Source organism: Hippocampus bargibanti, linkage group LG14 (assembly GCF_051943395.1).
Source record: "Hippocampus bargibanti isolate YZ-2025 linkage group LG14, ASM5194339v1, whole genome shotgun sequence".
NCBI lineage: Eukaryota > Metazoa > Chordata > Actinopteri > Syngnathiformes > Syngnathidae > Hippocampus > Hippocampus bargibanti.
This window is the reverse complement of record NC_142747.1, coordinates 8647084-8664583: the sequence shown is the minus strand read 5'-3', so window position 1 is coordinate 8664583 and position 17500 is coordinate 8647084. Positions and strand designations below refer to the sequence as shown.

Below are 17500 nucleotides of genomic sequence, written 5' to 3'. Positions count from 1 at the left end.
GGTGAGGCAGCAGCCGGCTGAGCCTCACCATGTATTGCGCAATGACTGCTAACTGCTGGCTTGCTCTGCAGTGAGACTGCATTGCTGTCCCTCTGCATATCACTATTAAAGTGGTCAATCACTTAGTATATGAACTACATTTCTACAGTTTAGCTGGTGTATAATGTACAGTCACTGTACATTATAAATACTGTACTACGGTGTTTATTTTATTTTATCAAAACTGCATAGGTGAGGCACACAGTTCTCCTGCCTCATGACAGGGGGCGCTGGTGATTCCAGAGATTCTTCTTGCGACTCCTCGTCAGCAGCATAATAGAATTAGTGACAGCATGCTACAGTAAACAGCAAGTTAAGTGCAACCATCCAGTAACTTTTTCGTGTTGCTTTGCCTTATTTTCAGAACGGAGCATTACATATCTAAATGGAAATATTTTTCTAAACTGGACTTTCAATCGAAGCAGGAGATAATAATTAAAGGAAGACCAACACCGGACTTTATAGCTCACAAACGGTGAGGGATGGATGTAAATGTCCTGGACAGCTCCTCAGCTTTTTGGCCCAAACGGATCTAATTGAAACTACGTATTCCTGAGGCGACAAAGTCGCTCCAGCTCGTGCTCACTGTTCCAGCTACTACGGCATCAGCGGAGCGGTCATTCTCAGCACTGAAAAGACTGAAAACATACAGTCGGAACAGGACTGAGCAAGGATGACTTTCTTCACTGGCAGTGATCTCCATTGAGACAGAGAGACTTTTAAAACTGAAGAAAGATAAGGAAGGCTTCTACAAAGAATTGAACGATGCCTTTCTTCAGAAGGAGCGGCGCATGGACTTCATTTATAAGTAAAGGTAACACGATAACATTTTTTTTAATTATTTTTTTCTATGCTACAGTTTGTATATATAAAGCATGCTGACATGACATTTTAAACAAAACAGGTTAACCGTTCCCAATCAAATGATGAATAAGCTACTCTGTAGATTTCATATGTTTGTAAATCTGACTGTGATTACGTCAGTGCCTCACCAGCCATGAACCTCACCGCACGTCGCTGGTAGACGATAATGCGGGGAATGTAATAATCACGAGGAATATATTGGGGTATTACACCCGCCCCGACCCCCAATTAAGTTTTTGTTTTTTTGATGAAGACGAAGATTGAAGAGGGGAGGGTGGTGAGCACGCCGGTTTCACAGTGCAGAGGCTCCGTTCTCGCGTGGGTAATCTCCGGGTCCTCAGGTTTCCCCCGGTTTTGTGAAAGTAAACATGCATGGCAGGCAGATTGAACACTCCCAAATGTCTCCAGGTGTGAGAGTGACTGTTTGGGTGTCCCACGCTTGGTACCCGAAGACTGCTGGGCTCCAGCACCCCCGCGACCCTAATGTGGATTAAGCGGTACGGATAATGGATGGATGGATGGATGGTGTGAAGAATGACCGCTGTGGGGGAAAAAAATGAAACGGGGCGATATTTGAAACTTTTTGTCAACAAAATGCTAAATTATTCTCCCTGCCCTCTTTTTTCAAGCGGTTGATTCCCATTTCTTTTTATTGTGTAGTAACTGTCTTTTATTTGAGTTTTAAAAAACGCATAACGTCGCCTATATATGACGTCACGTAGTTTTCTCATTACGCACTTTCGACACATTCTTGTTTCGTCTAAATTCTGATATTGTCGTGTTGCCGGTGTTAACAATTGTAGGAGACGTCATATATTAATACCTATTTTTTTATACTTACTTTTTAGGCTGTTCATGAAAAATGCGTTCTATAACACATGGCGTGAAATGTGCAGCAGGAAACCGGCATGTCATTTGTGTTTGTTGATGTGTCTACCAGTAACGCATCGTCTTGTCATTGACATTTTAGAGTGTTGATTTTATTTTCCACATTGTTTATCATTTTGATAAATTAGTCTCAACCTTTTCGGATCAACCCAGCACCGAACCTAGGATAGCATGTCCTTTGACAGCTTCAGTAGGCACAAGAAGAAGCAAAAGTAGCGGACGGCAGTTCAATAACAGGGCAGACCAACATGTCGCCAAGTAAAACTTTGCTTTACTGTTTGAAGCATAGAGGTCTGTGGACGTCTTTTCACAAGAATGTCACAACATGGTCACCTGTTGGGACAGCTTTCAATGCCAAACTGCACAAGAGACTGGACGTGTTTGAAAAAAATGTGGTGAGTACGACTGTAAATTTCTATATTTAACCTTCCCAGAATCTGTACCCTCTCCGTTTTTGCGATTAACGCAATGAAACTAATCATTTTAAAAATGAATCTCATAAACCAATTTTACTCGATAGGCAGCCATCTAAACATAACTTCATGTTGGTAATGTTTGACTGTAGGGTTTGTTTGGCCTGCCAGAGCTGACTTCTCCTGTTGGATTCCAGTTAGCTACAGATCGGGCTCTAAAGAACACAGAGCTGCTGGTCGAAAAAGTATGTACTTCTGCTCCCGGTGTGGAGACTGTCACAGCTTTTGATCAGCTCTCTGATGGTCTTTGTAAAGTGGCGGACTTGGTAAGTTTAAAGAGTTTGACGGTTCTCTTTATTTGTAAGTAGGTTCGTTGTCAGATCTCCCAGGCAGGTGACGCGCAGGGCTTGATCGCGGCGTGGAGTCGAGCAAGTCGTGCCGTGATGTCCGTCCGACGCCCGGCGTAAGCCGGGCGTGAGTCTGAGATGATTCTGCCCCGTGGTTCGCCCCAATCTCTCTGTCCCGCGACAGCTCCTTTTATACAATTTTCAAGCGTGTGCTATGCGTCAGGGTGAGACGCACATCAAGGACATCAAGGAATTGAAAGACATGAAAGGGTTGAAAAGCGCACTTCAAAATCATACTTCATACATAGGCTCCCCTCCTGGATCCGAAGTCGGTGAAAGCGATGAAGGAAAAACAAATAAAAACAAAAGTCATTCTGCGACATGGTGAGGCCAGGCAAGATGACGGTCACCGGGCATGGCAGGCGTCGGTGGGGAGGTTGCCGAGGAGGTTTCGTGGTGCCTGAAGTCGTTGTACGGGAGCACGGCAAAGAGTGCTCTACGACTGCCAGTTTGAGTCGATCGATGGAAACTTTCCTCGCGGCCGTCGAGTCGATGCCGGAAGGTCTTCTCACCGTGAGTTGTTCGGCTGGTATCGGTCAAGTCGGAGAATCGATGAGGGATTGTGAGGACGAAGGTGCGTGGGGTTGGCCATGCTGCCGCGCACGGACAGGCCGGTCATCGGCGACGGTGGCGATGATCGCGTTGCCATGGCGCTCTGCAGGACGCTGAGGAAGAACGCTGACGTCGGCGGCCGTGTCGGCCATGAAGCGTCTTCCCGAAGTCCGATCGTGGACATAAGCGATGTCCGATCGTGGACATATACGATGTCCGATCGTGGACATAAGCGATGTCCGACGATGTGCGATCGTGGACATATACGATGCAGCTAGTTGCAGAGTCGCCAGGCGAATTGGACGATGTTGGCCATCAGGGTGCGGCAGGTTTCACGGTGGGGTCGGGGCGCCCATGGGTGGTGGCGGCCCATCGGGAGCTCGGCTTGAGGGGTCTTGCTGTGAAGATGCCGCGTTCACAGGCGGCTGGGAAATCTGGTTCTTTCCATTTGGAGAGTTGATTGGGCTGAGGAGGAGGGAAAAAAATCCTCCTGGCTCGCTCGCCAATAAAGAGTTTGATGTTTCTCTATATTTGTAAGTAGGTTCGTTGTCAGATCTCCCAGGCAGGTGACGCGCAGAGCTTGATCGTGGCGTGGAGTTGAGCAAGTCGTGCCGTGATGTCCGTCCGACGCCCGGCATAAGCCGGGCGTGAGTCTGAGATGATTCTGCCCCGTGGTTCGCCCCAATCTCTCTGTCCCGCGACAGCTCCTTTTATACAATTTTCAAGCGTGTGCTATGCGTCAGGGTGAGACGCACATCAAGGACATCAAGGAATTGAAAGACATGAAAGGGTTGAAAAGCGCACTTCAAAATCATACACAAGTGTGACGCAACAAGTTCATCAGCGAGTTCTAGACTAGGGTGCTATGACCCTGAAATAAAATATCAAACAAAAAAATCAGAGTTCAGTATTTGTTCTCATTCCATTGTAGAAAAAATAACATTATTCAGTTTTTGTACTATTTTTCCCCTTTTCACTTTACTTTATTTCTCCCAATACCAAACATGGGGTCTGGGCAGGTGATATGCTAAATGTTTCAAGACCCACAATCCCACATTCCTAATTGTCTTAATTTATCTGAGTTGTATGCTGAGTGTCTCTCCATTTCCAGGCGGATTTTGTGAAAGTAGCACATCCTGATTCAGTATACCGCGATGCTGCAGAGAAGACCTGCATTGAGATTGGCACAGTTGTGGAGAAGTAAAAGAGTAACACGATCAGATTACATCAAGACTGTCCTGTCATCTGATTAAGAAATTATTCTTACTATGTTTCAGGTTGAACACCAATGTGGAGCTATGTAACACTTTGAAGAGTTTGCTTGACAGGCCAGAACTTATGGCTCAGCTGGACCCAGACACAAGGTAGAATAAGAATCATAAAACCTTTATTCGTCCCACACTGGGGAAATTTGCAGTCCACAGCAGCAATTTGAAAGGGGGTGGGGTGGGGGTGAAATGATAGAAAAACAAGATATTCTAAACTCCTCCTCTTCTTTTCCTTTCGGCTTTTTCCTTCAAGGGGTCGCCACAGCAACTAAACAATGTCCCAATATTTTTTTTTTCTGATTCAGCAACATCAAAATACATTTAGCACAAAAGTAGGTGTTGGCCAATGCTTGAAGCATTTGTTACCTCATCTTAGATGATCCTATGTCCCAATGTAATTTTACATATTTAAAAGATAACCATATATTCCTTTCCTGTCTTTGCAGGAAAGTCGCAGAGTTATTCTTGTTTGACTTTGAAATCAGTGGTATTCATCTCAATGAGAAACTGGTGAGAGACCTGTTGCATGTGGAGAAATCATCCCCTCTGTCAACCAGACAGAAATGACACGTCTTTCTCTTTGTATCCTTTCGCATCACAGAGGAAAGAGGCAGTTGCTCTCCACGTGAAGCTCTTGGATTTAAACAATGAATTCCTGGTTGGCTCTCACATGCCCAACAGAATTGCCAGGTCTGCCATTCCCGAACACCTCCACTTGCACTTTGCAAGCTCAGGAAGTTTTGTGGAGGTTGGAGGATTGCACGCAGACTCTCCGGATGATTTGGTGTGTAACCAGAAATAGAACATTACACTCGTTAGTCAGTAGGCGGCGCCTTTGAATCACAACTCTTTCAAGAAGTTCCTTCAAGGCCTTGTTTTATCATGTACCGGTAATTTATTTAATATTTAATTTATCCTGCTAAACCAGCGGTGTCAAACATACGGCTGGCGGGCCGGAACCGCCCCCCCCTGGAGGTTTGATCAGGCCCGCAGGATAATTTAAAAGTGGAAAAAATGCAAAAACGACATGGAATTGATATTTTTAATGAAGTGCAATACAAGAATGGTACTTTTTCGATGAACGCAGAAGAAAACAGCAGTGATTTTTTTTCAACCGCGGTTTCAACACCCTCATTAGACAAAATGTCATTATCCAAATAGAGAAAAGTAGATGAGTGTAGAGTTTTAAATGAAAAATTAACCATGTTATACTTTTTACAGAGATGCGTTGGAAACGTTTGTGTTTGGTGTGTTTTCAACAAGTTTCGGTATTGAAGGAATGATATTTGGTTATTTATGCATGTATGGTATAATTTTCTACCGAGGCCATATGTGGCCCACTATGTGAAATGAATTTGACACCTCTGCTCTAAACAGTGCTTAATTCCTTTTTATGTGTTGAATTATTTTTTTTATATTAATATTGGTAAAATATTTTGTGTGTGTAGAGACCTGTCTCAATGATGTCTTTTGTAGATACGAGAAATTGCCTACAGGATTTACCTCTATCCAAACGCGGATCTGATGGAATGTTTGGAAGAGCTTCTGAGATGCAGATACAAGTTGGCTACACTGGTGGGATACGAGTCCTATGCCCACAGAGCCTTGAAAGGAACGATGGCAGCAACCCCAGGTTCAGTCATATGCCAGTACTGTTGGTAGGATTTAAGATGTATAGTTTATGTTTATAGGGTTGAAACTGCAAAAAACGAACTGCGGGCGCTGGTAGCATTTCAGTCTTGTATATGTCGAAACTTTTCCTTTTTTTCTTGGCATCATCGTCAGTGCCACCTTTCACCATCTGCATGTGTTGTGAATTTGACAATGTCTGTTTACTCCTTCGCCATGCAATAGTCACATAATAGTTGAGTCAATTTGACTTTCCAGAAACAGGGTAAAGCGGGACTTCAGACTCCACCAAAATGGTGACATTTCTTCCAAGAGTTTGTGACAATGCAGTCAAAATTTTACTCTTACCGTGCATTATGTTGCTGATAAACGTCTGAATTTTATACTTATGCCAGTGTTTGAAATAACGTCTGCCCGAAGGCCGGGGGCGTATAACATTTACGTCGGGCGTACAACTTTCAAAACGTCTCGGCCCGGGTGGCCGACAACTTCTTCAAGACAATCAAATAAAAAGAAAGTTTTTTTTTCAAATCAAACGTTTGTTTGCGCTTAGAAAGAGCAGGACACGTGGCTTTTAGCAGACAACGTAATGCAGACATTGCATTGTGCACCATGACGACAAACGACAACGGCAGCAAAATCTTCAGCAAGGGATATTTACCATAAATTAAGCTAGGGAGCATTTGTGGTAGGTACTTCCTTAATTTAAAAAAATCCTTTATACTTCGCAACAATGTTTTGTTTTTTGTTTTTTTGCGATTAGTCGTTTTATTGTGTTTGAAGTTGTGAACAATGGGGCAGGGAACTTTATGGCCGGGCAGGCAACTTTTCTGAGTTGTCTGCCCTGGTGTCCGCTAACTTTTTGTCATGAGCTTCAGACACTGCTTATGCCCTTGAAATTTTAGATTAGGATCTAATGTTCTCCTAGTAAAGAGGGGAAAACATAGTATAGAGCCCTGTTAGTGTTATTATCGAAATTGTCTTCACACATTCAAGTTCCACAAATAATTTGGGCTTTTTATATGTTGATGATGTGATTTGTTTTGTGTGCTGCATGTATTTTTGTATCTTGCAGAAACAGTGATGAGATTTCTTCAGTTGTTAACAGACAAGCTGTCAGACAGGTACAGTTAAAAGAAAGAAGCATTTATCATACTATCTGTCATAGATTCATTTTTAACATGTTCCACAAACACCTCTTGTTGTAGTGTACAGCACATGTGTCAAAGTCAAGGCACGCGGGCCAAATCCGGCCCGCCACATCATTTTTTTCGGCCCGCGAGAGCAAATCAAACTTGTTAAATTCCATGATGATTGCTAAAATCTGAGCCAAAATTTCATGTTTTTGGATGTCAACCACAATAAAAGTCATTATTCTTGACTTCAGATTTGAAAACGAGTTATTCATTAATTTGCTGTGTGCTCTGTAATATTTCGAGGTATATGTAATATATGAAGGGATTCAACATTCTAATGGGTTCCCCAAATTAATAAATGTTAATAAAATTTCCTCGAGAAGAAACCATAACTACAATGTGGCCCGCGGCAAAAAATGACTTTGACACCCCTGGTGTACAGCATTATATTTGTATATCGATGCCAATTGATCAAAACCACCTAAATATAAAGTTGAGTTGCGGCTGGTCAGTGTCCGTTTGCCAGCCAATTTATCTGACTCTAGTCATCTAGCTTTTATTCTCTTCTCTTATTTGGTCTCTTCCTCCCAACGTCACAGAACGGCAAAGGACTTTAGTATGATGAGTAACATGAAGAAAAAACTCAACCCTCTGCATTCTGTGGGTACAATTCTGTTCCTGTTACCACTATATTCCATGTGAAAACATTTTTCTTCCCCTGAGAATTCACAATGTTGGTGGGTTGATGCAGGAGCTCATGCCGTGGGATCACCCCTTCCTGAGTGGCGTCTTGCGTGCTGAAAGGTTCGGAATTTGTATTAATTTTTTTTAGCTGTAATTGACTGCATTTTCAATAGATTTTGGCAAGTAGATTTTTGAAATAGATTCTTCTGCACTATATCAAGATTAGGTTAGTGATGTTTTGAACCTGAACAAGCAAAGACGTCTGTTCATGTATCATTTTCAATTTAGCAAAATGCTAAAAAAATCAGGTTTTGGGATTTATGGGCTATGGGTGAACAAGCTTGAGTTGCAACCTTTTTATTTTCACTCAGTTACTTCATTGGATACAGTAATAGAAAAAAATGGGAGTGTGCCGTTTCCCCAAAATGAATACTCCTCTGTTTCAGTTGTTGCTCTGTACACCCGTGCAAGATCAAGGATAACAATTGCAGTCAATCTTACATCAGTGTTTCGCTTATCTTTTGTTTTTGTTCACGATTCAGGTTCAATATCGAGCCCAGTCTCTACAGCCCCTACTTTTCTCTGGGGGCCTGCATGGAGGGTTTGAACATTCTCTTCTCTCAGCTCTTTGGTGTTTCCCTCATGTCTGAACACCCCAGCGCTGGAGAGGTGTGGAGTGTTGATGTGCGCAAATTGGTACGCTCTTGTCTATATGCTTCATGACATGTTGTTGCCTGATATTTGGATGTACTCCAAATTTCATTTTTTCCATGCGTGTGTGTGCGCTTCCAGGCTGTGGTTCATGAAACTGAAGGATTACTTGGATATATCTATTGTGACTTTTTCCATCGGCGAGACAAACCTCATCAGGTGGGCATTCGCTCAGTCTTTTTTATTCATCTGCTGCTCACACATACGAGTGTCATAATCTCATCACAAAATAAAACATGGCAGCCATGCACCCACATCATAATCCAATCATCTGTGATTGTCCTTCAGTTAAAATGGCTCACTAACCAATGTTGTTGAGGAAATTAATTTTTGCTTATTGTGGAGTCAATATAGTCGCTCTTCCCCCCTCCCCAAAATCCAAGAATCATATCAACCTGCAAAAAAAAGTCACAAGTGCAACAAATGTAAATGGGCTTTCATTTGAATCGTGCATTTCCACCTTCAAGGTACTCAAAGATTAAAAAACAAGAAGCCTGGTCTCTCTCTTTCTTCCTCCCCCATATAGGATTGTCACTTCACCATCCGAGGTGGTCGCTGGTGCCAGGAAACAGAACAGTACCAGCTGCCCGTCGTGGTTCTGATGCTGAGTTTACCCCACCCCACCAGAAATGCCCCCACCCTGTTATCCCCCGGCATGATGGAGAACCTTTTCCACGAAATGGGTCACGCCATGCATTCAATGCTGGGACGCACTCGTTACCAACATGTTACGGGTGAGCTCAATCTCAGAATCAGAATAATCTTCATTGGCAAATTATGTAGAACACGCAAGGAATTTGTCTCCGGTAGAATGTGTTGCACTAGTAACATAATATAAAGCCTAATCGAATCTAATCTAATCTAATCCAACTAACGTAAATGGTGCCTCTCAGGAGCAACTGTGAGACACTGTGCAAAGTATCAAGTATCATGGATCGGTAGCGCCTGCCTGAGGGGAGTCACTGGAAAAGGTGGCGGGCAGGGTGCGGAGGGTCCAGTAGGATTTTTCGTGCTCTTGTCCTGATTCTTGGAGTGTGCAAGTCCTCGAGAGTGGGTAGGGCAGTGCCAATGATTTTTTTTCCCACCCTCCGAACTGTCCTTTGAAGTCGGATTGTGTTCATTTTTGTGGCGGCCCCGATCCAAACCGTGATGGAAGAACACAGCATTGATTTGATGATTGCCGTGTAGAAATGTTGTAGCACATCCGGTGTCAGGCCATGCTTTTTCAGCAGCCTCAGGAAGCCTTATTGTTACACTATATGCAGTAGAAAACCCTTCATAATCAAATCGGATCCATAAAATAGAGAGAAGATTATTCATTTAAAAAGTTTGGACTAACACATATAATTTTCAGATTTTTTTTTTTATTATATTGTTTATTACAGTGTACAACTGTACACTGATATGGATCAGGCTGTCCGATGAATGGCCAAAACTGCAATACAACGAAAGAATGCAACAAAAATATGTTAAACCACCCAAATTCGGCCAAAATGGTTAATTAAATCAAAATGTGTTTTAAAATATATTTTAAGAAACAGAAACAAACTGTTTTTGATCCTCCAGGAACTAGATGTGCAACAGATTTCGCAGAAGTCCCTTCCATCCTCATGGAGTACTTTGCCGCCGATTATCGAGTCGTCAGCCAGTTTGCACGTCATTATGAAACCGGACAGGTATACTACAAGCATATAGACACGGAGCAAGAAGTGTTTAAGAAATATATGGTGACGGTCAATAAATGACGAGTGGTGTTTCAATGTCTCTTTAGCCTCTCCCTGAGAGTATGGTGACTCGTCTGTTTGAGTCCAAGAAGGTATGCGGTGCAGCAGACACTCAGCTGCAGGTACTACTCAATAATTTTCTGTAATTCATAATGCATCAAGATTTTTTTCTTCTCATTTTAACATCAACCGTGTACAATCAGTGATGTTCTATGTTGTCCCTGCGCAGATTTTCTATGCTGCGCTGGACCAGGTTTACCACGGTAAACCCCAAAATCGCTCCACCACTGAAATTCTGCAGGAGTTGCAGCAGGAGTTCTACGGCTTGCCTTACACACCCAATACGGTACGTTTACTGTATATCTCTCATATAAATCCCACACACATTTACTGCCATGAGCTGTGGGTAAGAGGAGACAAGGGAGAAGGGAATCGAAAACAAAGTCACAGTAGAGACAAGCAACAGCCTTTATTGAGCACTTGCTCTAAAATAAATTATATGCATCATGTAAAGACATTACAAAGCTGCTGTATCCATGCCCATAATTCAGTATTTCTTCCCCCACACTTCCACTTATGCCTCTCTTCTTTCTCAGATGCTACTTCCACATAGTTTAGTTTTATCATATGTTTCCCCCATTTCACCAATCGCTGAAAGCTGCATAAGACATTTACCTCAGTCAACTACAGAAGGATATATTTCCCAGTTTGAGCAGGTCTGCTCTGCCTCACTCTCAAGGATTGGGGTTTGCAGATGGACAAAAATGGTGGGCCGCTATCTACATCGTAATAAAATCATACCACCGCTTTGATTTATTATTCAAACCTAGTCGGTGTTACATTTTGTTATCTCAGTCTTCGTTTCACATTTCTAAATGTAGTTGAGATTTCAGCCTGAGCATTGTGATAGTCTCCACTTCCATTACATTATCGTTATCTTCAACCACCCTTTTTGAAATTGTCTTGATAGCAGTCATGTTATTTAGATTATAAAAGCAGACTTTAAGCAACAATCTCCTGAAGCACTGTTGCACTTTTGTTGTCGTAGCAAGCTGGTTTAAATTCTGCTTTTCTTGTGGTTGTCTGAGCTGCTTGTGTGATTTCTGTTGCCAAGATAAGTCTTGACTGTTACGCTGATGCATCTCACTCAAGGGTCTTCTTCAGTTTCAACGTCTTTAATTAAAGCAACGATAGGTCAATCATAAATTTGGATTTATATGTAATCTGTAGCCTTTTTGTCTTCTTTAACTCTGGGAATTGCTGTTTTTAGCAACTTCCTGAATTCCTCACTCAGTCCAACCGAGAATTGAGCTCATATGAGAACATCTTAAAGGTCGTAGAGAAGGACCCCGGGGCAAATGCAGAAAGAATAGAGAAGAGGAACCCATTTACTGTTTTGGAATTTCCACATTGTGTCCTTTGAAATGGGAGCTCCCTTCTTGTGTTTTGATGTTTTGTCAGAGGGGGGAAAGGGAGCAAGATAATAATGGCAATAAAGACAGCCACCAAAGATGAGAATGACATCTTCACTTTGACACCATTCCCGATGGTCCTTCTCATGTATTCGCTTTATATCCTATCAAAAACGTCCTTTGAATTCAACGGGATGTCTCCTTCACAGGCATGGCAGCTAAGATTTAGCCACCTGATCGGTTATGGCGCCAAGTACTATTCTTACCTCATGTCCAGAGCTGTGGCCTCCATGGTGTGGAAGCAGTGCTTCATTCAAGACCCTTTAAACAGGTGGCAGCTTTTGCATTAAAACGCCACTCGAACGAACTCGAACTAATCCTCTGTCACCTCTCGCATGTGTCTGTCAGGGACATGGGTGAGCGGTATCGTCGAGAGATGTTAACCCATGGAGGAGCCAAGGAGCCCATGTTGATGGTGGAAGGTAACACAAACTCCGTCTCAGATAAATCACAGTGACTAGTGATCGTGGGTACACTGTTCCCTCCTTGAATCACTGCATCTGTTGACCCCCGTGGGTCTCCCTTTCCTTAAATTATTTCCAAAACTGATAAGGCAATAGACTTCAGGCACCCACACACACACACACACACACACACACACACACACACACACACACACACACACACACACACACACACACACACACATTCCTGTTTGAACGACTTTGTGAGGTCCGGGTAACTCCACATCAGGAGTGAGGACCACCCTTTCTGATAAGTTTAGAGAAGAACCAGTGTTATATTTGAACACTAGATGTCCCCCTAACTGCATTTCCCACTTCAACTTGTTTAAAAAACAAAGCAATAAGAAGTGGACTTGAGAGTGGAATCACTAGACAAGTGAGGTCCGAATGGGTAAATCCCGGGACCTCACTCATATAGTGAATTATGTTCGAAACATCGTTTTATTTATTTAATTTTTTTGTTTGGTTGATTCAGTTGAGTTTTCAAACCACTTTTTGTATCAACTTTTACCTCTCATTATCACCTACAATTACACGGCAGACATTTTGTATTTTAATTGTGTGTATATATATACAGTAAAGTCTCGTTATATCAATATTCAAGGGAGTCCGAAAAAATATCGATATAACCGGGACTATCGATATATCCGACCCTGTTTGTGTGTAATTTTCTCAGTGCGTGCATAGAAATAGTATCGATATATATATATATATATATATATATATATATATATATATATATATATATAGACTATATATATATATATATATATATATATATATACAGAGAGAGAGAGAGAGAGAGAGAGAGAGAGAGAGAGAGAGAGAGAGAGAGAGAGAGAGAGAGAGAGAGAGAGAGAGAGAGAGAGAGAGAGAGAGAGAGAGAGAGAGACTGTTTAATGAATAACTTGATAGTTTTAACTTAAAATAAATGGAATTCCTTATTTATATGTTCATATCAACCGGAAGCTGGTCTGGTCGATTGCTGTATCATAACTACTTTGGTAAAGTGACCCATGCTTTTGCTCAATGAATTTCCATAACCAAATCAAATAAACTAAAACTTTATTTTAACATGATGTCAACATGAAATCTGTCCTGAAGCAAAACATTTTTAACAACAGTAAAAGGGAATATAATACAAAATTAAATACTCTTGTAAGAAACTAGAACATGTACTAAAGTGCATATTTGTGAAGAAAAAGGCATGCACATCAAAACAAATTTGTTGTATCATTAAAACTGAAGAACCCGAGAAGTGGATCTTCTTTTGAGTGTCACAATTTTGTTGTGGACAAAGTTCTTTATGTCTTTCCAGGATCTTTGAGCCAAAGTCTGCGGCTCTTTCTTAATGCAGTCAGTACACTGTTCTTTCCCAGGCACTTGATGCCCTTTTATCAGTCTCTTCATGTGTTTTTCCACAGCAGCCTTTTCTTCTTCACTCCACGGTCTCCTCAAATTTACTCTGGGAGAGCCTAAATATGATGACAATTGCAATTTAATGATACTCACAAAGACCACTTGTGGCAGCATTACAGTGTGGATTATATACATAAAATAAATAGACTTACCTTTCTTTTTCTCTGACTTTGAATTTTCATGCTCTTTGGAAGCAATTTTTTTTCTTGGACTCAAATCTACAAAGAAAGGAGACATTGCTAATTTGACACTCATGGGCAAATACGGTGCATGCATTTTAACTTGTTAAATTATGGAGAGAAAAAAATATTTCTGGATCCAAAATTAAAAGTTAGTGCGAACCAATACCTCAAGGTAAGACTAATAGCCAAAAAAAGCTTCCAGTTTACCATCTGAGTCAGAAGTTCTTTTCCGTTTGCCATGACAGCGCTTTGCTCGTTTTTTTGTCACGTCACCTTAAAGTAAAACAAGCAAAATGACACCTTGCACTTGTTATGGTGGGACAGGGAGCCATTTCAAAAGGAATCATTTGGAATTCTACAGGGATGCATCTGGGAAATTAAAAAAGTGGCCCCCTTGTGTCTGAAAAGGGGTCAAATTCTAAAATTGATAGGGCCTGATTTAACTAGATTGCCAAAGTATACAAAACCATTTGAAATAAACCAAAGACATTTTCTATATTCGGTTTACGAACGTTACATTTTTGAAACTTTTACCTTGGCATACGAACTTTACCTTGGCATACAAACTTTTTTGTACACGGAGCTGCCTCAATGAGTGATGTGTCGTTCGCGAACGAGCCCATGAAGAACTAGATACAATTATCACAGAGAAAGCACCTACAAGGGATCATTCCTCAAGATGGTGAAAGAAGAAGGTTACGTTCCTCATCAAGTGTTTCATGCTGATGAAACTGGCCACTTCATTCCATCAAGCCATCACAAAGGTCAATAAAACCACTTTATTATACAGTACAGTTAATTTTTTTAATTATAAGACCGTAGCACATTTATTATCCATAAAATAATGTATATTTTGTGTAGTTTTAAGGCTTAGAAAATTAGAAAGTAGAAAATTATGTTTTATGAGGACCTGGGAACGGGTTATTCCCATTTTAAGGGTTTCCTCTGGGAAATTATTTTTGGGATACAAACTTTTTGCCTTCCACACTGTCTGGGAACCAATTAAGTTCGTAAGCCAGGGTATCACTGTATATACCTGTTCGATCAACACTAAGTTTTTAAATAATAATGAACAAATTGTTATTCTGTCAAGTGTGGTGAGTATTGTGCTACTTATGATTTCAATCTCATCACAACTTCCTCAGTCGTATTTTTTTTTAGCCTGCAGACCCCATATGTCAGCAAATGCTCCCTCACCTCTGGCCCATTCTTGTTGACCAAGAGAACTACATGATACCTCATACTTCATGACAACGGCCGTGAAAAAAAAAGAGGAGATATTCGAACCCTTGGGATGTCCGTTCATCGCCCCCAGCCACAGAAAGCTGACTCTTAAATCAGAATCTAATGATGCCTGCAGACACAGTAGTAGCATACTTATTCATCCTACAATTTTACCTTCAATGACATTTTCTTTTCTTTTCCCCCACGGTTTGATTCTGCTAGAGCCTGCTTTGGGGATATAATCTGTGCAGAAAAGAAAAAGATTGAAAATTAGTCCTAACCAGGGCAGATTTATTAATCTTACAATTTACCTTCATCCACATTTTCATTTCTTTTTTCCCCTGAATTTGTGCTGCTTGAGCCTGTTTTGGGGATATCATCTTTGCAGAAAATAAGATTGAAAGTTAGTGTAAAGTATACTTATTAATCTTACAATTTACCTTCATCCACATTTGCCTTTCTTTTCCCTCTCGGTTTGGTGCTACTAGAGCCTGCTTTGGGTATATCATCTGTGCAGAAAAGAAAGAAAGAAGGTATAGAAGTAACAATCAGGTTTTTCTTTATGCCAGTCTCAAAATGATTTTTTTTAAATATGATGACATTTCAGTGAATGCTTACCAGAAAAAGATAATTTAATGGTGTCAAGATTCTTTCCACTAAGTGTTCCAGTGCCTTGCTCCATTGCAAAAAGCAGCTTGCTGATTTTTGCAATTTGAAAAGTTTTATCAGTCTGTCTGTAAAAATCTCGGTGCACTCTGATGTCGTGTCCCATGAACCTTGCGACTTGTTCCAATTCCTGTTCACTAAGATCCAACAGCTGACACAGTGTCGCAACCTGTTTCCTCAGTTTGGTAGACCTTAGGAATTGAGGGTTTTCTGCGTTGCTTTCTTTCGCAAATTTGCGCAGACAGTCACATCCCCGGATATTTGTTATTGCACCTGGTCTTGCAAAAAGATAGGGATTCTCAGCAGGTATCCCTGCATCTTGTCGCCTTTGAATTAAAACGTTGATGGACTCCTTCATTCTTTCTGTAAAAAACACTGGGACCTTTCTGCCCCTTTTGCCCCGGACTTCAATGCGAGTTAAGAGCTTGCTTAACTCTTTTTCCAATGGTGAAAGTGTTTCAAAAATGTCCTGATTGACTGGATTTGTGCTGGCATTCTGGTAGGTCTCGAGAGTCAAACGTGATGCTTCCCCTTCACGCCGCTTGTTAAAAACAATCATTTGTGCCAGAACAGATTCATTCAATTTACGAAAAGCACTTAAACTCATCCCTTGGGTCAATTCAGCCTTTGCCTCCTCTTCAACCACTCTAAGGTGGTCCCTGAGTGTGATGACATCCTTGGTAAGAGGAATATCATCTTGTTTATTCCATCTTTTTTCATCTATTGTTTGATGAGCACTGACTGATACATGGTTTTTCCAGTTTTTTTCGAGGAGTTCCAGAAATTTTTTTGCCTTTCTCTCTGCCAGGTCGTCATCCTCCATCAGAGTCTGTCCAATAAGGACTTCCACTGCTCCTTTCAAACAAAATCCTAATTTAAGAGCTGTGGAGGGTTTCCCATATTCATTTTTCCCTGGACTGAACGCAGTGAGTTTCTTTGCGACATTTATAACAGTATTAAACTTCAAAGGCGTACACAAATCCTGCAGACCCGCGATGGTCTTATCCATTTTTTTAGCAATAAGCATGAACCGTCCCAATTCCCTCATTCGTTGCGCAATGTACTGGTGCTTGGACTTGACACAGCCATGTTTGGAATACAGTGATTCGCCATACTTGCAAATTAGGAAATCCTTTCGTATGTGAAACGATACAGGATCTTGTCTCATGTTATTGATAATTGTTTCATATCCCTCTGATGATGCGGCTGTTGGGAGGAGACTGGCAGCAATATTTTGGACCCTCTTTCCTTTCCTTCGCTTGTCGTCTTTGCATAGCTCTCTTGCTCTACATATTGAATGATGTTTCCACAGACATTTTTTTAAAAACAACCCATAACATGATGGGCAGGGCAAATAATCATCGGTGGAGGCGGCATCGGTTGGCTGCTTCCATGTGACAAGTTCCCCTTGTCCATCTTTTAGAACCGTGCTGTTATGTTTGAAGTCTCCCTTGTTCCGAAGCTGTTCCAATAGGGACTTTCTTTTTTTGGATCCTGATGGAAAGCTGAACGCGAAAGCAACTTCTTTAAATTCCATATGTTTCCTTTCTAAATGTCTTGCCATCTTCAAATTTGATTGGCCACAGTAGAAACAATAATGCCTTTTGTCCCAAACACGTTTGCCTTCTTTTCTTGAACACGTTTTTATGGTTACAGATGGATCTTCTTTGCTCATCTTTTGTTTTTTGTTTTTTCTTTGAACATAGGTTAATGGGTTACTTTGTTTTCTAATTGCAGACGTGACTCTACGCTGGTCTG

At 41.4% G+C, this 17500-nt stretch overlaps 1 protein-coding gene across 3 annotated transcripts in view; it reads left to right on the top strand.

Annotated features, from left to right (window-relative positions):
- The first annotated feature begins 1061 nt into the window (after nucleotides 1-1061).
- Nucleotides 1062-17500, top strand: part of LOC148888172 (mitochondrial intermediate peptidase-like) — a 38472-nt gene continuing 22033 nt past the window's right edge. The window contains exons 1-19 of one of the 3 annotated variants that reach the window (XM_089014472.1): nucleotides 1062-1400; nucleotides 2081-2186; nucleotides 2357-2530; nucleotides 4275-4363; nucleotides 4441-4527; nucleotides 4878-4941; nucleotides 5033-5215; nucleotides 5908-6064; nucleotides 7136-7184; nucleotides 7796-7856; nucleotides 7948-8000; nucleotides 8423-8576; nucleotides 8673-8750; nucleotides 9118-9325; nucleotides 10158-10267; nucleotides 10363-10437; nucleotides 10545-10661; nucleotides 11937-12058; nucleotides 12136-12209. In XM_089014472.1, the coding sequence (XP_088870598.1) occupies nucleotides 1387-1400; nucleotides 2081-2186; nucleotides 2357-2530; nucleotides 4275-4363; nucleotides 4441-4527; nucleotides 4878-4941; nucleotides 5033-5215; nucleotides 5908-6064; nucleotides 7136-7184; nucleotides 7796-7856; nucleotides 7948-8000; nucleotides 8423-8576; nucleotides 8673-8750; nucleotides 9118-9325; nucleotides 10158-10267; nucleotides 10363-10437; nucleotides 10545-10661; nucleotides 11937-12058; nucleotides 12136-12209 (1975 nt within the window). In that variant the 5' untranslated portion in view covers nucleotides 1062-1386. Of the gene's footprint in view, nucleotides 1401-1628; nucleotides 2187-2356; nucleotides 2531-4274; nucleotides 4364-4440; nucleotides 4528-4877; nucleotides 4942-5032; nucleotides 5216-5907; nucleotides 6065-7135; nucleotides 7185-7795; nucleotides 7857-7947; nucleotides 8001-8422; nucleotides 8577-8672; nucleotides 8751-9117; nucleotides 9326-10157; nucleotides 10268-10362; nucleotides 10438-10544; nucleotides 10662-11936; nucleotides 12059-12135; nucleotides 12210-17500 lie in introns of those variants that run through there. The other 2 variants (XM_089014471.1, XM_089014473.1) reach the window with 2 other exon arrangements.